The 24,117-nt window shown below is 47.2% G+C and overlaps 5 protein-coding genes across 7 annotated transcripts; 4 read left to right on the top strand and 1 right to left on the bottom strand.

Annotated features, from left to right (window-relative positions):
* Positions 1-303: 303 nt before the first annotated feature.
* On the bottom strand, positions 304-23,355 carry LOC105450204 (pseudouridine-metabolizing bifunctional protein C1861.05). Of its 3 annotated transcripts, XM_011689949.1 has the most exons (11): positions 22,871-23,355; positions 22,636-22,775; positions 22,179-22,420; positions 21,478-21,840; positions 21,025-21,364; positions 20,812-20,930; positions 20,568-20,627; positions 9,210-9,415; positions 8,715-8,917; positions 841-1,082; positions 304-724 (listed from the first exon to the last, which is right to left on the bottom strand). In XM_011689949.1, the coding sequence occupies exons 3-11, from the start codon at positions 22,416-22,418 to the stop codon at positions 434-436; spliced, it is 2,064 nt and encodes a 687-aa protein (XP_011688251.1). In that variant the 5' UTR covers positions 22,419-22,420; positions 22,636-22,775; positions 22,871-23,355; the 3' UTR covers positions 304-433. The 3 variants fall into 3 exon arrangements, with proteins under 3 accessions (XP_011688251.1, XP_011688250.1, XP_011688249.1); XM_011689948.1 differs by having other exon boundaries at positions 22,179-22,775; positions 22,922-23,355; XM_011689947.1 differs by having other exon boundaries at positions 22,179-22,775.
* On the top strand, positions 1,413-3,190 carry LOC105450203. Its single transcript, XM_011689946.1, has 2 exons — positions 1,413-1,692; positions 2,101-3,190. The coding sequence occupies exons 1-2, from the start codon at positions 1,557-1,559 to the stop codon at positions 2,601-2,603; spliced, it is 639 nt and encodes a 212-aa protein (XP_011688248.1). The 5' UTR covers positions 1,413-1,556; the 3' UTR covers positions 2,604-3,190.
* On the top strand, positions 4,505-5,784 carry LOC105450202. The gene is made up of 2 exons (XM_011689944.1): positions 4,505-4,984; positions 5,252-5,784. Exons 1-2 carry the CDS (start codon positions 4,708-4,710, stop codon positions 5,638-5,640), a joined length of 666 nt encoding a protein of 221 aa, XP_011688246.1. The 5' UTR covers positions 4,505-4,707; the 3' UTR covers positions 5,641-5,784.
* Positions 6,784-8,686, top strand: LOC105450201. The gene is made up of 4 exons (XM_011689943.1): positions 6,784-7,036; positions 7,126-7,192; positions 7,298-7,635; positions 7,722-8,686. Exons 1-4 carry the CDS (start codon positions 7,000-7,002, stop codon positions 7,982-7,984), a joined length of 705 nt encoding a protein of 234 aa, XP_011688245.1. The 5' UTR covers positions 6,784-6,999; the 3' UTR covers positions 7,985-8,686.
* On the top strand, positions 11,451-19,714 carry LOC105450200. The gene is made up of 4 exons (XM_011689942.1): positions 11,451-11,528; positions 13,582-14,647; positions 15,105-15,549; positions 15,900-19,714. The coding sequence occupies exons 2-4, from the start codon at positions 13,946-13,948 to the stop codon at positions 16,196-16,198; spliced, it is 1,446 nt and encodes a 481-aa protein (XP_011688244.1). The 5' UTR covers positions 11,451-11,528; positions 13,582-13,945; the 3' UTR covers positions 16,199-19,714.
* Positions 23,356-24,117: the final 762 nt, after the last annotated feature.

The raw sequence follows: 24,117 nt of genomic DNA on the forward strand, positions 1-24,117 counted from the left end.
TTCTTTTGCGAGACGAAAGGGCGATCGAGCGCTTTTCGAGGGAAAACGTACGCGGGGACGGGCTCTGCTCATCGTCTCGATTGTTCCAAACTACAGGTGCCCGGCGACCACCGATATAAACATATCGGACGGCTACGCGCTGCGTGTATGTAGGTGGAAAAACATCCATATTGATTTTACAAACTTGTACAAATCCGCTGTACGTCTAATCAATGTAAAACAGCTGCAGTTTAGCAGCGGGGTATAATAATGGTACAGGCAGTATAATAGCATGTATAGCGGTAACAGCTGTACGCTGTATAGTAACGGAGTAATTAGAGAACGTTTTATTTGCTAAAAGTAGATCCAACAGTTCAAGCTCTAAAACTTAGCTTAGTCGTAATCAATTGGTGAAAAAAATTTATAAAAGTATAAACATTAAAATCGTTAAAATTCATCTCCGCAGAGCGTCTCGGAGCGTCCGCGGCACCGCGTCGTAGGACCTCAGCGAGAGCGCGGCGGCTCTCAGAGCCACGGAGACGCAACCGATCTCGTCGAGATCCTTGTGTATCCCGTAGATGATCCCGGCCGTGAGGCAGTCCCCGCAGCCGCTCACGCTGAGTATCTCGCCCGTCCTTTCCGCGCCATTGACGATGGGATAGAGTCGGGACGCGACCGAGGAATCGGCGATCAGTCGGCCACGCTCGTCGTAGAAGGGCCGGTCTTGCGAGGCTCTGCGGGTCACCTGCGAAATTAGAAAGTACAGCGAGACGTGTCGAAATGAGATACGTCGGTCGCTGCGTTAAGATTTGGACAGTCCGACTTTTTTTTTTTTTTTTTAAACGCAATCGAGATGCGCACCATCACTCCCTGCGCCCCCAAGGTGGTCACGACGACGGGAATGTGTTCGACCAATTGCTCGGCCACGCTTCTCGCGGCCGCCTGCTGCAGGTCCGGGTCCGCGGTAACGGGGATGTCGAAGTGCTCGCCTATGACTCTCAGCTCGTTCCGGTTAGGCGAGACGAAGTGCAGCACGTCTCTCCATTGCGGTCCGACCTGGAATATCCTCGCCGCCTTTTTAACGTCCGTGGGCTCGTACCAGACTGCCGAGACAAATTAATAAGATCCTTTTTTTTATTCCCGTCTTGCATATATTCATTAGAATTATTTCAAGCGTTTTTGTTGCTGTATAAACTCATTGCAGTACATATGTATATTAGTTAGAAGCGTATATATGCTGATTTTGCAAAAAAGGACAAACGAAAAAAGAAAATTGGAAAGAATAAAGATTTTATGTTAATTTTCGTTTATGGATACAAAAAGTTTCGCCGCGAAGGATGGCACCGAGGGGAAATGTCGTCGAAATTCCAGAGGGGGAGGAGGGGGCATTGCGGCACGCGCAACGCGCTCTCTGGCGCTCGCACGCCGAGCTAGGCTGAGCTGAGCTTCCTCCGAGAGGAAGCCGCATACTTCTGTGTTCCAGGCGAGCTCGCGAGACATCGCGAAAGCGAGGAGTTCACCCGTTCCTTCTCCGCCGTTCTTCGTTACGTATCACATCCGAGTGACGAGCGCGAGTGATGGGGAAGACGAGGACGGGCAAGGCCGCCATCGCGTGCACGGCGGTGGCGTTCGTTCTGGTGGTGATCGCGTTCACCACACCCAACTGGCTGGAGACCGACGGGAAGCTGGACAATCCGCAATTCGTCAAGATCGGTAAGATTTGTACGCGACCGGAAGCGCGCATACGCGTCGATCTGTGTCTATAAATAAGTTGGAATTTTAAAAAATACCGTTCAAATATTGGGCATGGGGAATTGCCAATTTTTGACAATTGGTCTCTGCTACAAGATGTTGTCGAGTAAACACGCCGCGTTAAACATAATAAAGGTTGATCAGAAAATGATTATTTTGCTCGTTCCTTTTCTTACTAGAATTTTTTTCTAAGCTTCTCGTGGAATGGTAATTGTGTTTGAAGAACTACATTTTTTTTTTTTCGAAACATGTCCCTTTCTGCCATGTTCCAATTAATAATTTGCCTTCTAATAACGCGACGTTACAAGCGTGAGACATTTAGCTTCATCTGGCAGCGACAAAGCGATTGAGAATCGACTGTTTTTACAGGTCTCTGGCAGGTATGTTTCCAAGGATTTCAGGATCCACGTCATCTCTATGACACGAGATTCTATGGCTGCTGGTGGGTGTTCGAGGAGGAGTATTACATCATACACGACATACTTCTGCCCGATTTCTTCGTCGCCACGCAGTTCTTCTTCACGCTGTGCATGACCCTGTTGCTGATCGGAAGTTTCCTGACCATTTTGTACACCTGCTGCTCGCGCCTGCACGACAAGTATCAGCTGCTCCTGTGGGCGACCGGCGGCAACTTGACTCTGGCGGGGGTGTGCGGCGTTATAGCCGTGATTATATTCGGCGCCAGAGGCGACGGCAGGGATTGGATGCCCAATTGGGAGCACAACGACATCAGTTGGTCCTTCGCCTTGGCGGTCGTGGGCAGCGTGGTCCTGATCGCCGCTGGTATCCTCTTCCTGATCGAGGGACGTAGGCACAGGAAGAAGCAGGAGCGAATATTGAACGAGGAGCAAAAAACGCACACGACCATTTAGCATATCTTTACGTCGTAATTTCTAACGCCGAGCGGACAAACATTCGCGAGCATCAAATAATCGCGAAGAAAAAAAGCGCAAATCTTATCCATTGAACACGCATCACGCGGATAAATCTTTGAAGACTAATAATTTTATATTGTTACACATTTACTCATCGTAACATTCTATAGGATCTGTCGATATATTATCTAAAGAGTATATATACGATTTTAAATATATAGACTAGGATACGCGAAGCCATGGATTATCCTTGCGTCGAAAAAATGTTTAAATTATATAAAATATTTTCTATAAAAAAAAAGGGGAAGAAATGCACAATTTTGGAGTAGCTAGACAAATGAAGTAGCTAGATTTTATGCATCGTAAGTGCTATTAAATGTGTTCTATGTGGCGCACATATCTGAAAACAATCCGTCCATTTATCCATATATTGTTTTCTTTTTATTAAAAAAAAAAGAAACGTAAGGTCTAATTTTATACATGTACATAAGTTCTATATAGATATATTAATGTTGCGAGAGATGTGAATCTCCCACTTGTATACCGTAATACACGGATATAATAAAAATAATTTTTCCTAATTAGTTAGCGTGTGTCGTCACTCTCGAATATTTAGATTGCGTGTCACGATCCTCGAAACGCGAAATTAAATCAATTACACGTACCTCTGCGCGCGCGGTGACCCACATTGTTCTCGCGAATTCATCGCGAGTTACGGAGACGCGGGTCTCCCTCGCGTGCACGCGATAGGTATCGCGGAGGAAAGTGTCCGTCGTGTTTTGACCCAATTTATATTATAGCTATTCTAATCGACCGCGCGCCTGAAGCTTCCGCAGTTATACTTATGTCAGCCCGCGGCCGGGCCTGACGTAATGCGTCATCGTGGATCGCGCGCGTTGAGGTTTCTCCTCCGAGGTGACGCGTCTTGAGGAATTTTATTCACCGATGATTCGTAATGGTCGCGTATGACTGTGGCATAATTTTCATTGTGATTCATTGTCAATTTTACAGGATGTACATCTCGCATTTCTATACGAATGTTAATGTCTTTTTTTTTATATATAGAGAAAGAAAGAGCAAGAGAAAACATAAATGAGAATGATGTAAATGGAATTTGTAAGACCAGCGGAAGTCACGTATTCAAGGAAAGAGAGCGTTAATATTCTCTTCCTCTCGTTGAGCAATTTTTTACCGTCCGTTTTAGACGAGCTCTCTGATTCTCGGATATTTCAGGATAGAAACCAGCGCGCGTTTTAATTTTTTGCCGCACATTTCGACGTGCGAATAATGCATTAAAAAAAATTTATTACGCGTACTCTACAAGTTCTTCTCGTTGCGTAAAATAACAGAGAATTGCAGAACGTTATTCTGAATTACATGATAATTTTATCGATCGTCTGTGCGACAGGCTTGGAAAAACGTATTTATCCGCGGTCCGCTTACGTCCTACAGGAGCAAGGTCGGAATGCGTTCATGGGAGAGAAAACGATACACGCGTAAATAAGACGCGATACACGCGGTGACACATGCACCTTGACGGACGCAGGGACGACGAGAGGAGAGGCGGCAAGATCATCGGGAGTTTCCGCGAATCTCTTGGGGAGAACTTGTTTCCTCTTCAGGGAAAGAGAAACGCTTCCTTCTCCCTCGTCGTCGGGCACATTTTGATGCGTGCGATCTGTCAATCGATCTTTTTATTGTCCCATTTCATATTTCGTAATATATCTATTAAGAATGGGCATATTTTTTTTTCTTGCTTTTTCCTCTCAGAACCCCGAGATGTCTTCGTGGACGGTCCTGCACGGATTCGTTACGTTTTAACGTTCCCCGCTCCGTGGGATACTTGCGCGTGGCTCGAGGTGAGACGCTGGTTGGGGTTAGGTTAGAACTCGGCCGTTCGCTCCGCCAATAACGCGGGCCGCTTGGGTGTGGTTATTAGTGCCGTGGGACCGTCGGACGACGTCAGGTAGGATTGTGTTTCATGAGAGCGTAGTTTACGCTGCGCGTCCAGGCGGCTGCACGCACGGACGGTGTTCTCTGTCTCTCTCTCTCTTTCGGTCTCTCGGGGAGCAGCAACACGCGGGGAACGGAGAGCGGCGACATGAAGAAGAGGAGCCTGTCCGGCAACGTCGGCGTCGGCGTGTTCCTGGTGGGGTTCGTCTGCGTGTGCGTCGCGTTCGGTACGCCCTCCTGGCTGGTCAGCGATCCGCGGATCGTCGGGGCGCAGCTCGACCGACTCGGCCTGTGGCGGCACTGCTTCAGGTCGCTGCCGAATCCCCAGGAGTCCGACGCGCCCAGGCGGTTCTTCGTCGGCTGCAGATGGGTCTACGACCCGTTCACCGCGGGCTACTCCGAGATCCGCGGCTTCCTACTGCCTCGTAAGTATATAGTCGTCGCGTTGACGACGCGGGACGCGTTCAAGCGGGAAAACTGCAGTGTTCCTAACGCTGAACTGCAAATCTTTAATTTTTCTTCCGGAAAAAGAGATTTACTTTATTATTAGCGGAATAGTACCTTAAAACAGTTTAGACCTTAAGAATAGTCGTCGAATTGAGTCGACAAAATAATGTGTTTGCTGATAATAATAATAAGCTAAGAACCTTTACTGCTTGTTGTAACGCAAAATGTCTTTTTTTTTATTGCAGCTTTTATGATAGCCACGCAAGTGTTCTTCACAATATGCTTTTTGCTGGGTCTAATATCGTTCTTTCTGGTACTGCTCTTCACTCTGTGCTGCGATCCAGAGCGAAAGAGATACATCGAACTGATAACCACCATCGGTTACTTGCTGCTGGCAAGCGGCCTCAGCGGTGCCTTGGCGGTCATCATATTCGCCTGCCTCGGTAACGCGGACGGTTGGATGCCCGGACACGCGAATAATTATCTAGGATGGTCCTTCGCTCTGGGCGTCATCGGCAGCGTCCTCACGCTGATCGCGAGCGGCTTGTTGCTGGTAGAGGCAACCGTGCAGCGAAAGAAACGGGACTACGTGAAGGAATCTCAAACGCGTTTTCAACTCGAATCGCGCGCCTAGAACGAATTAGCACTTCCCGACCGTTCGCAAGAATTGCGTCACCAGCGTACGTACTAAAAGTCTGTAGTATTATTCCGTCCATGAAGGTGCAACTTTTTTATCTTTTAGAACTGTTCTCTTTCTGTAGACTGTACAAAAAAAAAAGAAAACAAACAGATCTGAATTAATTTAAGTCAAAAAAATACGTAATTTTAATATTTTTGTATGATATTTTATATCTCTTTATATGATACATATATAAGATTATTGTATTGTACGATAATATTATTAACGATATATAATGAGACGATATATGCGCGTCTTAAAATACTTGCAGAAAAATTCGCAAAAAATTTAATATAAGAAGGGTCCACGATTTTTTTTGAAACAATATGCCTTTTTAACATAAAGATTTTTAAAGTTTGACTAAAATTGTGTGATTATGGTGTAAACAGTTGTCCATTCGCGAATGTGTGTGTATGATTGTGTTAAAATAATCGCGCGATCACTTTTCTTTTTCTATCTAAAGGATAGAATTTTCTTTTCATCCAATTAAGATACGTCATTCTTTGAATCTCCCTCCATTCTTTCGATAAATATATATTTCATTACAGTTTTACAGTTTCAAATGTGATTAGTCACGGATTTTTCTGTGTATTGTTTTGAGACGCGAATTATGAAATGCCTTGTAGATTGTATCTACGTATATATATATATTGTATATTATATTATTAAGTTTTACGCACGAGATTTAGATAGTCGCACAATGCAGCTATGCATTTTCCAATATATCTGAGGGAATCTAACGAGATTAATAGGAACTTGGAAGCAAATTTTGTAATTCCGTCCTTTACCAAATAAAACTTCTAATACAAGATCTTTTAATTTGTACAGCCTATCAATAATCTCGCTTAAATTTGTACATCTGAAATTCAAATAAATTACATCTCTCGACAGAGATAGGATTAAATTAAAGTAAATCTGAAACGCCAATAATTCGAGACAGCTAATGAAGGACAAGTTTTTTTTTCTCCGATTCTTAACGAAGGAGTTATTTATTAAGTCCCTCCAATCAGCACTATTCTTTTCATGTTTACGATCCATATGTTTCGTGCTGTATATATGTATGTGAAAAAAAATACACACGAAGGATGACAGTCTACTTTATCAACAGACGGAGAAGAACCACCTGTTGGTAAAGTATGTTAACGTCTTTCTGTTGGTAGTATTGATAACAGCGCGGCGTGAAGCCATTGGGTGTGGCGAAAATCTCGATAGAGAGGTGCGGACTGCGGTGACGAACGAAAACAATAATCGTGAACGAACGAATTATACGAGTCCAGTCAGTCAGTCTCACGTTGGCCTTTCTAAAAGGCCATCATGACGGCGGACAAGCAGGATTATCACCGAGCGTCCAGTGAGTAATTGATTAGGTCGATCGGCGGTGCGTTTTTTTTTTTACCTGGAGTAACCTGTACCATAATCGTTTCTCGCTTTCGTTGACAGACGCGGCCGTTTTCGGCGGTGGGCTCTCGTTCGTGGCGCTCTTCCTCCTGATGATGGCCTTCATAAGGTAAACGTTATCTCCGAGCAACTGTTTACAAGCGTCTCAAAAATTGACTTGGAAAGCGTACGAGAGCGATATTACTGATCACCCCCCCCCCCCCTTGATTTCCAGTCCGTATTGGATAGAGTCGTATCAGGAGACGTTCAGCAACTTCAAGCACATGGGACTGTGGGAGTATTGCTTCGAGCAATTCCGTTATCCCTTCTATCAGTTCGACAAGCAATTCGACGGCTGTCACCATATATTTTCGCAAGAGTATTACGTCATAAGAGAGTGGCTGCTGCCGGTGTGGCTCATGATCGTGCAGGCGTTCGTCACGCTGGCCCTGATGTTCTCCATCTTCTCCTTCCTCGTGGTCGCCCTGATCTGGACACGTTGGCCGTTGAGATTCGTCCTGCATTACGAGTGGATCCTGTCGTCCGTCGCGTTCGTGTGTGACGCAGTAGCCGGTGAGTGTAAGAGCGTTTAGAGTTAAAGATAAGAAGAAGACATCGAACTCGGGTTTTTCAATGCGGTTTTTGCTCTTTAATTTCAGGCGCGCTTCTCTTCCTGGCGGTCTCGATATTCGGCGGGCAGTGCTGGCGTCGGGACTGGTTGATGTATCCGAATTTCAATCACCTGTCGTGGTCGTACGGACTCGCGGTCATATCGTTCATGATCCACACGTTCGCCGCGTTCTTCCTCTATCTGGACGCGCGGACGGGTTACCGATTGCGCAAGGAGTCCCGCAACTTGGTGATGCAGATGCAACCGAATCCGCAGTCTCATCACGGGCCGCCACGAAGCGGATACGTATAATGTAACGACAAATCGAGGTGCTCTTGACGAAAAAATTTTATTTCCGCGTAAAGCTCTTAACGTTTATTTCTAATGAACAAGCGAAGGATCTGTCTCTGAGGAAAGACTTGTACACTATCTGTGTTCGATTTCAATCCGTCCACTTATATTTGTTCATTGAAAATAATGACGATACGCAAGCTCTGTGTGCTTTGTATATGCAAGCTCTTATCGTTATTTTTCATGAATAGATCCGTGAAAAGAGTGGTCGACCGTAGTCGCGGCAGGTCCCGGGTTTCGATCCCGACCCTCATTCCCAGTATGCCTCACTCTTAAAGAGATTGATTCGAAGAGTTGAAAGTTGAGCGAAGAGAATATAGAGGTGAATGATAAAATCTGTTTCGGGAATCTGTATTTCATTTGTATTTACATTTAATTTAATCTTTTAAGAACACGTGCGCTAGAATTGTCGCCTTCTCTCTCTTGAACTAATTAACTTACACTCGATTTTCTTTAGGCTAATTATGCTTATGCGTGAATAATATCCGTCCATTGTTACATATTCACGCGCGCACATAATTTTTTTGTATATCTCAATTTTGATATATATATATTTTATAAATATATAATACGTATACATGATAGAATTACATAATTTGATTTATAAATGTGTAGGAAATTAATAAACGAAAACATATTTTGTTTCGTGAACGAAACGATAAATTACTGCGAAAGTATAATTTTCACTCACCTGGAATGTTCGCTTGCGACGCGACGTCGAGCACGTAGCGCATGGTGTCCAATTCGAGATTAGCGTCGAGAACGATGAGACTCGCCTCTTCGAGATGCGACCGATACTCCTTTATCAACCGCGGGGTGATCGCGGCGAAGGAAGGCTCTATTTCGCTGACGCAGAAGCGACATTCACCCTTGACGTCCACGACGACCGTGAACCTGTAACATTAGCGGTGTTTAATTTATAAAATGTAAACGGATTTGTTGATATATCCGGACAATTCGAATCTTCGTATCTTGAAGATACGCGCACGAATTTAATCTTTTAAGAACACGTGTTTTAGGATTGTCGCCTTCTCTCTCTTGAGCTAATTAACTTACACTCGATTTTCTTTAAGCTGATTATGCCTACGCGTGAATAATATCCGTCCATTGTTACTCACGCGCGCATAATTTTTTTTGTATATCACAATTTATATATATTATACAGAATCTACAGAATTTACCGTACCGCGCGGTGTCCACGTCCGACGTGCGTTTCACCGTCTCGCCTCCGGCTCCTAGGCTCTTGAGAATTTCCTTCCCTTGCTCGTCGTCGCCGACGACGGATATCAGACGCGTGTTTTCCAAGCCAAGTTGGAGCAGCGCGTCGGCGACGTTTCGACCGACCCCGCCGCAGCTGCATCTGCTTTGGCCGTTGTACGTCGCACCGTCATGCTGAAAGAATAAATTACTTTCTCTCTCTCTCTCTCTCTTCAGGAATCTACATGAATTGCGCTGGTCATAATCAATCGATTTTTCACGCGAAAGTTATATTTTCCGCGTGGCAAAGAGGGAGAGGGAAAGATTAGAACCGTAAAAGAGCGTGAAAAAATTGCGTTGCAAAAAGAGGAGTGGGCCTACACTTTCTTCGAAAGCTTTCTGTAAGGGGTGGTTTACTTTGGACGCGCATCCGACTTTCTCTTCTTATAAAGATTCAATTACGTCGAGCGTTCGTTGCGGGGTCGCAGACGGCCGAGAGCGGGTTACTTGGGGGGAAGCATGCGAAGACCCCATCCCTACAATATTCAACTTGGCATATAGTGTTCACCCCTTCCGTCCACCTCACCCCGTGTCCCTATATCTTATTGTTAGTGTATAGTATAACCGGTGCCTACGTAGTTATCTCCGCTCTATACTCTCCTTCGCTCTCCGTCTCTTTCGCACTTCCACCGCGTCCGGTGGTAACATACGGCTGGACATTTTTATCTCTCCACCTCTTCCTTCCACCTCGGCTCTATTTCCACATATTCAACGCTGTGCTTGGGGATGCGCGTACCCTCCCGCGCGCGAGCGAGAGACCTTATCGGTCGGATCCATATTTCTCGCAACGGCACGGTACTCTCCGGTTTCGATCTTGTGAACAAGGAGACCAGTGTCCCGACCGTTCTTTCGTAGCGCGAAATAGTGATATTGAAATGTGAATTTATCCCCTGCGTGAGACGCCCCCTCGACTTAGTGGTAGATCGAAGCGGAGCCCACTTCGCCCACCTCCGATCGTCCGTCCTTGCACACTCCCTTCGCGTGTCTTCCCTCTATCTATCAGTCTGCCTTGCGAACGGCGACGGCGGTGGCAGAGCAGGCAGAGTCTCCTCACGCCAGTCCGGTTGCCTATCTCGGGCGCTGTTCACGGTGGTGACTACCCCCGGATACCGCATGTTCTCCACATCGATAGGATATCAAGAGAAAGAGAGAGAGACAAGAAGAGAGACAGTAAGAGATAATCAAGATAGATAGGTAAAGAGCCGCGCGTGTCCGCCTGGAACATCGGCCTATGCATCAGGCGCGCGGGGCGAGAAGCGTCGGGTGCCGTGGCCGCGGCGTCGCGGCGGCGGCGACGTCGACGACGACGACGACGACGACGACGACGACGACGCTCGGTCGCGCGCACGAGCTCTCGACTCTGCGTGATCCGTGGCAGTGAGAGGCAGCGCGTCGCGTCGCGTCGCGCCGCTCCACGAAGCGTCGTGCGAACGACATGCGCTACGGCTGGCGGCGGCCTTGCCAAGTGTCGACTGTGACCAGGAGGACGGGGACGAGGCCGAGGCCGAGGCCGCGGACGAGAGCGAGGACGTCGACGGCGGTGAGAGCCAGGACAACGGGGACGGGAATAACGCCGGTAACGAGGAAGCCGAGAACGAAGGCGAGGACGTCGTCGAGGTGGTGCTGCTGGTGAGAGGTGTCACGCATGACGAGGAAACGCGGGCGATGAACGACGACGTCGTGGACGACATTGCCGAGGAGGACTCTCGCGGCGATGCCCGTGACGGAAGCGCTACGGGCATCACGACGACGACGACGACGACGACGAAGACGGCGACGACCGCGTTCCTCGTGCACACCCCGACCGTCGTACGATCGGCCCGACTGCAGACGACACCCGGTCGCAGCGATTTCATGGCGGTCCCGGCGAACGAGATCGCGCCTCCGCGATCCGCGTGCACGTAGGCTACCAAACGACGTCGTGAGATTTGCGTCGTAGAAGGCGCGTTTCCCAATCTCTCGTCGACTCTCTCCGAGGAAGATTTCGCCAGAAGATTATACCTGCTCCTCGAGTGTTCTTTCGCGTCTGTGCAAAGTAGTCGCGGATGTCGAGAAGTCGGAAAGAATCGACTCAACGAAACGGGCTCGCTTTCCTCGAAAAGACTCTTTCCCTCCTCGAGGATCTTCCCTGAAGAAAAAAAGATCTCTTCCTAAAGGACACAAGAATTACGAAGACCTTGCTTCGCCAAGAGAAAGAACATTCCTTGACATCGCGCGTGCCTTTCGTCCGGACAAGTCTTACGCAGAGGTATCTAAATGGATCGAATAAGCCGGGTCAGCACCGCGAACGGTGTCATCCCTTCGCGGAATAATCATCCTCCTCCTTTCCCTCCTCGAACCTCCTCGCCGAAAAGACCGCGTTCGCTATGGTATACCAAAAGAGATCCTTTGGTGCATCGGGACGTGTCGCCGAGCGACTGATCGAAACGTATTCGAGCGCTCCGAGGGTGCCACGCGTCGCGTCCACGGCCCCACGCCATCCCGACCGACGAACACGGGCGCGCTGATCGGCCCGTTGATCGTGCGGTCGGCGGCGGAGACCGTGAGACGGATTCGCGTGACGCGTGACGGGGCGTGCGGCATGCGGCACTCCCCCCGTTGTTGCATGCGGCGAAAATAGGACGAGGCGTAGCGATCACGACGTTAAATTCCTTCGGGAAGGTCGGGAGGAAGATTGCATAACGCCACGTTCCCTCCCTACATCCCATTGCCTACAACCCTCCTCGTCACCGTTCTCCACCTCCTCCTATCCCTCCCCCTGCATGCGCGCGCGCGCGCGTCTCGTCATCCTTTTTCCACCCTCTAGTTTTTCGCGCCTCTTCTTATTCAGGGGATATGTCACCTCGTATCGATATCTAATTAAAGGCTACCCGATAATCTTTTTTTATCGCACGCTCGTCTCTCCGCTCTCCGCGGTAAGGCGTGCGGTAGCTCCACGTCTCATCGTCCCTCACTCCGGCATCCGGCGTCGGGAAAGGATTGCACGCGGTACGTCGCGCGACATCGATCCGCGCGCGCCCGTTCTCTCTCGCTCTCTCGCTTTCTCTCTCTCTCACACTCCTTTTTTTCCCTCCGCGGGATTATGTAAAACAGGCAGTACTGGACGCCGGCCAGGACGTTGACTGCTCGTCTTCGTGACGTTGGGAATTGTTTCTACGTTAGAACGAAAAGAGGTAATCGTGCGCTATGTCGATACCTCTCCTCCCTCTATTCCTCCCCCTCCCTCCCCCTTTCGTCTTCTCTCGCCGTCTCTCGTATACACCTTCCTCGTTTCGTGTCGTGGTGTGGAGCGCGCGCTAACGCGCAGGGTTTAAACGATCGATGGGCCCTTACCGCTCTCTCGCTCTTCCGTGTTTTCATTACAATGCGCCACTCGCATATACTCGTGGCAGCGGTGGCGGCCCGCTTCGTCTGCATGCACATGCAATGCCGATGCACGGAAACGGGAGCACGCTTTGGCGCATCGCCCTGACCGTGTCGACGATGTCGTCGGCGATGCATGTCTGTGTTCGCGACCCTGACGAGGACATCCCGTGTGTAAAGAATGCCGAGATTTATCATTTTGCATGTAATACGATTTCTCTGCATGTAATGACGATTTTCCGCTTTGTTACTTTTGTCCCTATTCCGCCCAAATTATTTTTCCGGTCATTTCAACCCCTTTGTTCAATCCTGCCCTTTCGTAATCGTATATACATATATATATATGTGCCTCTCCTCGCATTCGTCAGGGTAGGTTGTCTCTGCGGTTCTCCCGACGCGACAGTTCGCCGAGCCGGCGACGCTTTCGTGCCGATACACTCACTCAGGCGCATATCCTCTCTCTATCTCGCACGATTTATCTCTGTCCCTCCTCGGAGAAGCTACATAGAGCTAGGCAGCGGAGGATCGATAAATAGAATCGCCTATCGCACGCTACAACTGTCAGAAAGAAATACAATCCGCCGAGGCGCACGCTAGCCTTTCTCCCGCTATTGGCTTCGACTTGGAAACGCACGCACGTTGAATTCCGGTGAATTCCCGCTAGTCCTCCCCCGCGTGTCCTCGTTTTAGATCGAGGGAGGACGGGCAAGGGGTGAAAATGTCAAACTGTGCGGCATGATGAAGACAAGCGATCCGAGATCGAAGGTCAAATCGAAAAGCTTTGGACCCTAAACATTTTCAAAAGTTCGAGTAGTATTTATAGTTTTAGTATAAAAAACAGAAAAACCGTCCCCGAAAATGTGTGTGTAGGAATATACATATATATATATATATATATATTTGTCACACCTTTTGCGAACATATTTCTCTTTCTGCAGGAGGATCGTTCGTCGTTCCAGTTGCCGGAACATTGCCGAAGACCGCCATCGCGGTGCTCAACGGTGCACGACGACAAGTGCGCGTGACACGAGGGGGACAACCATGAACGTTACCACCAACGACCTTCCGGTGCGGCAATGCAGCACGACGACGTGCCTCGCGTGACTCGCGCCGGTCACGAGTAAAGAGGATCGGTCTCCTCCTCCTCCGCCACCACCAACCCTCGCGTAAGTACCGCGGCGGCGGCGGCGACGACCACCACCAACGGTGCAACGCGCTGGCCCGTCTCTCCTGTTCAGCCCCCCGCGTCCGCGGGGCACAATCCTTACGACGAGGACACGCACACCAGGGTGGCACGATAGTATGACGGTGATGCTGCTGCAACGTTCAGTCACCCCGCAGTCGACGCACAGCCAAAAGACAGCGACGAAGGACTGCAGCGCGAAGCCGCCCTTTCTCTTTCTACTGGACGACCGTGAGGAGCATCGGCACTCGACCGATACCAACACCACGACAACCACAAACAACAATAACAACAACAATAATAATAACAATAACAATAATAACAATAACGTCAACAATAATAACGTCTTCAAGAGAGGCGACCAGAGGAGCAACAGCCGCGATCACGTCGCCGACGAGGCGCCGTCGTCGGTGACGTCCCAACGACTCGCCGGCGGTGGTCAGGACGTCGCGATGCGATATTACCGCCTCTGGATCTACGCCTGTAACCTGGTGCTGTTCGGTAGCGCGATCGGCTTCGCCGCCGCGGTGTCGCAGACCCTCCTGTTCACCGGCGACCCACGTAGGCACTTGGTGCCGGGTGTACCCCGTGTCTACGACCCCACCGCGCTCTACGGCTATCTGGCACTGACGGCGCAGCTAGGCCTGGTGCAGCTGCTCGGTTGCATCGCCGCCAGGCGGCTCAGCGCCCGGCTGCTCCACGTCTACTGGATCCTACTGCTGATACTGCTGTTCGGCGACGCCGTGGTCGGCGTCGCCTGGATCTTCCGCTTCGAGAAAATGCGCGCCGACCTCAGGCCTACGCTCAGGCTACGTTTGCAGGTGCGCTTATCGATATAGCCTCTCCTTGGTTCAATATATCTAGGGCTCCTGGTCCGCTCGCTGGCGTACCGCATTACGTCAGAAGCGGAAAAACATGTGAGCTTTTTCTCTCGCCCTGTGTATCGAAATAGATTAGTTTCTTGCGCGTCAAAGCTCGTATTCGACGAAACAGGTCCGTGAGATGTGCCGAAAAACTCTCTTTAGTTCGCCGACTAGTAAATAGTTGTCTGTAGGATTGACTTATATTTTCATATAGTATAAGTAGAGAGTTTTTTTTTTTTTACTGAATGACGGCATGCGTAGAAATGCGATTTGTATACCGATATACAACACGAAAAAAGAATTTACACGACTCTTCGCTTCTTCGATCGAGAGACAAAGATCCAGGAGCCTCTGGTGTTCGTTCCCGATAGATTAACACACACCGTAAATCGAGGTGACGATTTCTCGTCCGCAGATGGACTACAATAAGGAGCCGCGATTCAGCGAGCAGTGGGACCGACTTCAGCGGGAGTTCATGTGCTGCGGGGTGATCGGTCCCAGGGATTTTCCAGGAAACCGCTGGCCGCAGACCTGCTGCGGACCCAGCGTGAACGCGAGCGACCCCTGCCCGCACCCGTACACGCGCGGCTGCGAGGAGACGCTCGTACGCTGGCTCAGGAAGACCGCGGACCTGCTGTTCGTCCTGGGCTTCTGCGTGATCGCCTTCGCCAAGCTCTGCTTCCTCGGCATCCTGCGCTACGAGATACGGGAGATGATACAGAAGATACGATTGCTGAGGGAGCCGCCGCCGCCGGCCACGCCGTTCGCGCAACCGCCCTTCACCCAGGTGCTGCCGGAAACGGCCAACAACGGCAGCATCGTGAGACGCACAACGTTACCTAACGCGGTTATGCCTTCCGGTAAGTGCCAGTTTAAAATATCTCCCTAGCTTGTTGAAAACACCGTCGAGAATTTACTGTCGACGATCAATTACTTAACGTCGAAATTCGAGGACGATCCTAATTTTAGCTCCTGGTCATTTTATTGTTGTTTATAGAATAGAATCTTTATGTCATACATCAGTGATTTTGAGTAACAACTTGCATGTATTAATCGTCACTTTTTACATGTCTTTTTTCTTATTCGAGTATCGACCGTATCTATATACAGTAGAAGTAGAAGATGACAAAACAATCGAGATACCTGACAGGAAGGATACGATTTTTTTTTTCGGGGGGAGGAAGAAACTATCTGTCATCCTCGTTTTCAGGCAACGCGTCGCTGTTGCTGCAGTCGGACGAGTGCAACGCCGGCCGGCATCCGCTGCTGGCGAACAACCTGCAGGACGGCGGCGCCGACAGCGACACGAATAGCCACTGCGCGCTGATACTCGAGGAGACGACGCCTACCTCGACGAACAACCACAACAACTGCGGGGCCGGCGGCGGCCGTGAGAAGAGCAACGGTAACAACAACTACGAGATGCGTGAGTTTAATCGCAGGCTGCTGCTGTCGAACGGCACCAGCCCGGGCACGGGCGTCACCGTGACGCAGAGTAGGCGCACCTGACTATGGAGATGGTGGCGAAGCACCTCGAACCGTCTCCTGTACAGGAGCAATCGGCGGCGCGCCGACATACCGCTGTACAAGTAAACGAACGACAACCCTCTGTCAGACTCTTTCAGTTTTCTTTTTTAAGAGAGTAAACACATACATCTTAGCGAGCTACTGGCTGGCGCGAGTCCAACGGACGATGCGATATATACGTGAGGAAATTAACGCCGCCGCCGCCGTCGTCGTCGTCGTCGTCGTCGTCGTCGTCGATGTCGTCGTATCGGCGAAAGTGAAGGGGGTTGACAACCGCTGCGCAGCAGCGCGTCTTCTATAGCTCGCCCCTACCTCTTTCATCCTCGAGGTCTTATCGCCGATTTGCGATAGTGCGCGCTTAATACGTAACACCGAAGGGAAGACCGCGGCGACGGACGGCGTTGACGGTGAGGCACACGAGAGACCAAAGCATTCACGAATCGATATCACACACGGTGGAATTATACAGGACTACTAACGAAAGAACCAAATCAAAACATTTAAACATGTAACAAATAGTGCGAGAGAGAAAGAGAGCTATCTCCATTTTGTAAGGCAAAAACTCGCGAAACGGGCGTTTTAGATTCACGGAGATCGCGGCACGAGATTTCGCGCGCGAGGGGTGAAACTCCCCCCGATCGTCTCGCGCGATCCAGGGGATGGGAAAACAAAGAGAGAGAGAGAAAAAGAGAGAGCGAAATCCGAGGAACGTCGTTGCCCTATGATTCCTTAAAACGTTGCGGCGAGCAACTCACCCCGCGTTGAAAGACAATTCGAAGAAATCCATTCTATTTACGGCCCGTAACTCTCGTAGTCGTATGCTAATTTCGTCATCGTCGACGTCGAGCTATAGAGGGTAGGTGCACGCTAATTTTAAATGACCGTTAGAAACCACTTTCTTTAGTCTCCTGACTTTTACAGAATTAATCCGCCGCTTTTACACGCGAGCGCTTTCGCTGTGTTTGTGTGTGCGCGCGCCCTCGCTTACCCGCCCGCCCAGCCGCGACTAACATCGGCGGGGGTTGCTCATTAACTGCCCCGTGCAGCTCTCCTCGCAAGTGTATTTTATACATGTACATACGCCTTTCCGTCCTCGTATGGTCGGTGTGCATAACTACTTTTGCAGATTTATTTTTAGCCGCGAAACTTTCTTGCGTTACCCATATCCGAATAAAGCCGTCATCGATCGTGTCATCAGCGCAACCCGGGATCGCGTCCGTCGCGTCGTGCCGTTTCTCATTCGAAGATAACGTTCAAAACACACTACGCCGGTAGTATGTCACAGCCGAGTGTAACTATCGTCGCCTATAAATGACACACACGAAGCTCTTGTTCCCGCTCGGATCTCTCCGCGTTGGTTTGTCTCTCTTGGGCCGACAGTTTCTGTTCGAGTTAATTAAAGACTATCCGAGGTAGTAATCGGATATACTTTGTGGATTGCGTTTCTGTCTGGCAAAGCCCTTATCTCGACGGTACAGATCTATTCCCTTTCTCACTCTATTTTACATATATCGCAGAGATTGCTCGCTCTCTTGAAGATCTTGTAGATATTCATCCTCTGAATCCGCACATTATACGCGATTAAAGTATTATTATACCGCTATCAAAACAGCAGAGGCAGCGAATTTAATTTAACCGGCGTTAATCGATGTGTTTCCTACCGCGACAATCGGAAGAACGGTTACGATTCGAGACCCGTCAACGACTTCCGACTTTAGTCTGACTTGAGGAAACTTGAGGAAACTATGTCTTTGCGAGTTCACACGTTTTGATTCCTTTAATAATGCAGACAGACCGTGTGCCTGTCCAGACAAGCGAACTGTGCCTGACAGAAACATTACCGTCTAACCGAGCTATTGAATCTTCACGACTGCACTCCATGAAGTACTCCGTAACGATCCTTCGACCTTTAGAGATAATTGCGATAGTTACGAGAGGATATTGTGAGATACTACTGCCAAATTGAGCCTCCTCCTCCTCCCCCTTCTCCGACGAAGATGGTTGTCTAGACGAACTATTCTTGAGCGCGACGGGAGTTCGCTTAGTTTCCTCGTTAATAATACAATAGAGAGAACGAAAGGGCGGAGGAGGTGAGAGGGGAAAGAGATTTTCCCTAGTAGGCGACGATTAAATATAATTCCTAATCAGCTTTTACATATACATCTAAAAAGATATCGCGTCACGCAAGTAGCTTGTACACGTTCCCTGGACCGTCATTATCGGACTAAAATAAGCACGGACCGGAGTTATTTCATTCACTGCAGTTTTTCAACTGTTTCCTCCTTTTCTTTTCGCACGCCTCGTACGCCTCATCCGGTTGTCCCAATTACGAAGATCCGTCTTGTAAGCGACAAAGACGTAGCGCGTCTACACTCGAAATAATTGGCTTCCTAGCTAGGATTAAAAGGAATCTTAGGGTTATACATTTAATGGGGATGCAATGGTAACGGATACAAATACTGTAGTAGGCTGTATATATATATACCGGCATAGATAATAAGTGTCGATCGTCTGCTTAAGGAGAAACCGAGATATATTATCTGTTAATTATTCGAACGCACGTCACCGCCGATGTTACAAAACGGGACGCTTTACGTTGAATTCTCCCATCTATCGTAGTTGAATTTACGTGTCTCGAAATCTGGTGTTTTACACACACACACACACACACACACATGTCCAAGTATAATTACATTAGTCTGGAAAACAGGGTAATTATTAATCTCGAACTGGTTGCCTGACCATCCTTGGGCCACTATTTAACGAAGTAGAATACTCGCGCGTTGTCGCCGCGAGCAAGACAATTTGATTCCCTTTCATTTTTTTTTCAGGTCAGCAGAGATTTTTTTGCCGAACAATTGGCGGTATCATTCTTTCTTAATTCTTAATCAGACCATCGAATTATTGTTGAATGTAATAATAATGTGAAAGCTTACACCTCGCAGACACACAGCCTCTGCCACTAAATGTATATACAAAGATATTATATACAGACGATATAGAGAGAGACTAAACGTTTTTTAATTAATTAGTCGGAAGAAAACACATTCGGAAAGAAAGAAAAAAAAATACCATATACGAAACTTATATCACACTCCGGAGAAACGAGATACTTGAATTCGCTTCGGTTCGTCGTATCAATGTACAATCTACTAGAAAAAAAAAAGAAAGAAACAAGAGCGAAAGATTTTAGGCGTTTATATTTTATCCGAGCGATATTTCCTGATGTTATACAACCACACCACTGCAAAGAAAGACTTCAAAGTTCAAACGAGCGTAGCGATTTGTAACGAGAGATTGGTACCTAAGTGTAATATATACAAATTGAAGTGGAAGACGGGGAGCTTTGAATAGTGCCTGCTTAAAATCCAATTTATTATATATCTCAAACAACAAATAGGTATGGTCGAACAATTAGTCGTTTGCGGCATTGCACGGTCGGATTCGAATACGGCGAGATCGGTCAACGAGAGACGACAGTCTACATACAAAAAAAAATGCGATTCACTTTTGATCAGAGAGATGAGAAAGATGAGAAGAAAGATGTAGATGAGAGTTTATACACATCCTGCGTCACGTCTTTTCTAATATTAATCAGTATGTCGTTGAAGAGTTATATATCTAAATGAATATACCATCTCGTTGAATGTTAATGAAGATATTCCGACGATTAAAGATACGTTTGCACAAATGGCATAAGAATTCCGATTTCCCACCGAACTGCACGCGGCTCCTTGACCAATCGATCCGCTTCTGCCACGTGTGCGATGTCGCAAACGAGAGACGTTTCATAGAGTGATACCGTAGCGCGAATACCGGAAGACAAGTAATGCACACTTTAAAAAGCTTTGACTACCTTAATATTGTATAAAGACGACACACAAACGCGACGAAAAAAAAAAATAAAGGAAGAGCGTATCCGAAGACTGTTAACGAAAGAGGGGCGATCAAACACGCGAAGTAATTAACACGTAGTTGTACAAGCTACAATCCGAGCTCAATAGCGCGTTTACGTTGATGAAACCTTTCATAATATCGACAGCTTGCGTATCTGTATTTTTAATTTTACGTTATTATGGGGATACGCCGCCGATGTGTTGCAACGGCTCGTATTTCATAGGTTTGCTATTCTATATAAAAAGCGTTTGTTAACACCACATATTCTTCCCCTATTCTACGCGAGATTTCCCATTATTTGATATTATATAAGTGTACATAAAAAGAAAAAAAAAGGTGGTAATTGTATATAAATACTGTTACTGTTCTACAAACTATATATTATGTAATATGAATATATAAGAAAAAAAATTGGTTATTTAGTATAACTTTGATTGTGAGATTTTTGACTTACGTTTATTTCGGGCTCCTTCACTTGCAAGACCGTGTCCAGGACTGACGCACCGATCACCGTCTGAATAAAACGTCGACATAAGTATATGCTTCGAGTAGAGATAGTGAAATGACTTATTTATTACTGTGTCAGCCTTGAATGTTACGATAAGGCATATCGGTAAGGTAATACCTCAACGTTACGTTTACTCGTGCGTTTTAAACTTCGTTTTCACGAAAAATTTTACGTTTTCTTTCAGACTTACCGGTTTTTGCTTTGATTTCATCATTCGTACGGAAGCAGGTCTTGTATGGGCTGTCTTTTCATAGAGATTCAAAGCGATTTCGGCTGCGATCCTGGCATTGTTTTCCACGAGCGCTACGTCTGTAAAATCGCCGTAAGCCGATAGTTTTAAACGTAAGCAATTGCATCTCAACGCATTTTACACATCGGAATCTCTAATTTCGCATTCACTCACTCGCTTCGAGAGACTGTCCGCGCGTAATGACGTTGAGCTCACTTAGGAGGAACGGTGTAACTTGCTTGCCCGTTACGCGCATAGCATCGGCCTTCTTTAGAGCCTCGGAAATAGCAGTATCCACGACACTAGGCTGCAACGAATATTTTTCAGGAATGGAGACCGCAAATAATATTCCCGTGTTAATGCCCAACATTCCCTGTGTCTCCACAATACCGGCTGCTTCCTTGGCATTGGAGACTCTGCACGGCGCTTTTATCTTGTCCGAAGTTTCGGAACAGTAGAAAGCTGGAAATTCCGGCGTTTCGCCTATTTTCACGACCGGCACTCCCTGAGTTTCCTGCGAGCATAAAATTCGTATTTCTACGTCAATTTCTGGAAGCAAAGCGGACGTTAACAAGAGAGTTGCAACGAGTCGTGGAGAAATTGACTGTATCCACGTATAATATTTACCAAGTACTCCAAAGTCTTGCCAATGTCCAGGATTGATTTGACACCGGAGCAGACAACTGCCACCGGCGTGCGTCCAAGCTCAATCAGATCGGCACTGATATCGAGAGTCAGCTCGGCTCCCCTGTGAACACCACCGATACCACCTGTTGCCATAATTGGAATACCAGCTACGTGTGCAATTAACATCGTGCCGCTGACCGTCGTACCGCCATTCAATCCGTGGGACAGAATGAAAGAGATATCCCTGCGCGAGCACTTTATCGTCCTTGCGGAGTCGGCTTTGGACAAGATCTCCAGCTGTTCGTTGTTCAAGCCTACGTGCACCTTGCCATTTATGAGTCCTATCGTTGCAGGTACGACACCCTGAAGTAACAAGCAAAAAATTTGTCAATTGTGGAATCGCGATAGATTAACTCTCTCATCGATTTTTTGCAATATATTCAATATGTTAATTTATAAAATGTTTTTAGCCTCAACGATGAGATTTACACAACACACTCGACTATATAGAAAGACCTTTCAATTAAATGACAGGAACTCGTAAATTTCTGTAACTTTACACTACTTTCGATTCATCCTGAGGCAGTATTCTGTACATGCTTACAATAATAATAAAAAAAAGTTGCGCAACATTTGACATCGACAATCATCGGTGTGCAGAATACTGCCCTTGGAAAAAAAAACTCGGACGTTATACAAACTTGCTTTCTGATTGCGTCCTCGACCTTCAGCGCGGTGTTCAAGTTATCGGGGTACGGCATGCCGTGCGTGATGATCGCCGATTCCAGTGCCACGATGGGTAGACCATGTTCCAGGGCGGCCGCGACGTCCGGCTCGTAGACAAGCGAGCCCCGGCCGGCGATCGATCTCCGATGGATCGCCGGCACGTCGGATCTCCTCCACAGTCTTGCCGCGAGAGTGCTTAAACGGGCTCGGTGCATACCTATCGGCGACGAAACGATTGTACAGAACACTTTCGGCACGATTTGTTCCTTCGCTTTTAGATAAGACCGACGTGTGAGTGATCGCGATGACCAAACGTTATTTGAAACGAATTGAGATAAACTGATAGAACAACGTGAGTGCCGATACGTGGCGAGAGGAGCGAAACCGATACTTTATTTTATCGTTTTATTGCCGCAGCGTCGCGTTACGAACTTTATTTTTCTCGTTGTATTATCTTCGTATGACGAGATCGATAAAGATCCTTATCCGATGTCGATTATCCGTCTCGATCGCATCGCCGGCAACTGTAAGAATTGCTCCACGTAGCCGCAGCTTCACTGTTGATATACCTCCTGCGTTTAAAACAAAACAGATGTTTGACATTAGGGAGAACGAGAGGGAGGATGTAAAAGTTCAAAGGCGAAGTATTAGATTTCAAAGAACGAACTTCCTGTTAACCATGAATTCAACGATATAGTGGAAATCCTACGCTGCCTACGTGTCAAAAGTTGCTCCAAGTGGACGGACGGGGCCGCGCGGCCGCGTGCGAACGTGCGTCCGCGTCTCGATATTCGTGCATCGTGACTGATTGCGACGTGCAGCGCTGACAGCTCGGTATCCTCGACACGTGCGGAGAATTGAACTTTAGAGATGATTAGGAAATGAACGGCAACAGCTCGTATCGTATGTGCAGCGGAAAGCCGAAAATGCTGGTTAACAGGGTTACCTCATGCAGCTTATGCTGTCGCTGGCCGATTCAGGCATAGTGAGCAGAATTGCATTTGCACCAATGCATTATGCACCCTACTTTACCCTCTATGTTTTTTTTCTCCGGCGATTGGCCGGAGTGACCGGAGTCCCGAGTCGGTCGACCGCCAGAAGAGAGGGAGAAGCTCGGCGTAAGTTCTCATTATGCCGAGATAAAACAGTATTTTTGCTCTCGATTGTATGTATGTACAATATTAAATTAATTATCGAAAACGATTTCAGATTTTTTTTTATACCAACAGTCATGAATAGTCATGACGCATGTATAATATAGATATACGACGAGCACATGATCTCCGCTCCGGTACGGCGTACGCCTCAAATGCATAACTTCATGCGAAAAGCCTCTCTTCTGGCGCCAGATGAGATAAAAGTTGAACGAGATGATGACAGAGAGTCTGTTCAATCGTGAAAAATTTGTATATAAAGATAATTTCGATTTAATCCCAATTAATTTGATAATCAATATCAAATAATATCTATACTATTTTAAATAATAGATAAAAATAGATTTTTGTTATTTTGTTTTTGATATTAATTATTATAATTAATTCTTTTTTATTTAACGTGTGAAAGAAAGATTCGACTAAGGACGAATAATACATACAGTTAAAAATTTTTTTTTTAAGTAATTTTTGCTAGTTGGGCAATTTTTATCAAATGAACTTAACGCGGTGATTAAGTTAATTTGGTTGAAATTGCCCAAAACTGTCGCACTTAAAAAAATTAAGTAATGAAAATAATGTTTATTTTCCAAAAACATTTAACGTGCGAATAATTTTTGAAACGTTTCTTAAATATTTATTGCATGTGGGTTGCATAGAAATTAGAAAATAATATTGATTTAACTAATATTATTTGATTCTCGTTATCTCATAATTCTCGATAAATACAAGAAAAATTTGGTAGATCTAGCGAGAAAAAAAG

The sequence above is a fragment of the Wasmannia auropunctata genome, unplaced genomic scaffold (genome assembly GCF_000956235.1).
Source record: "Wasmannia auropunctata unplaced genomic scaffold, wasmannia.A_1.0 LD336069.1, whole genome shotgun sequence".
NCBI classification, from domain to species: domain Eukaryota; kingdom Metazoa; phylum Arthropoda; class Insecta; order Hymenoptera; family Formicidae; genus Wasmannia; species Wasmannia auropunctata.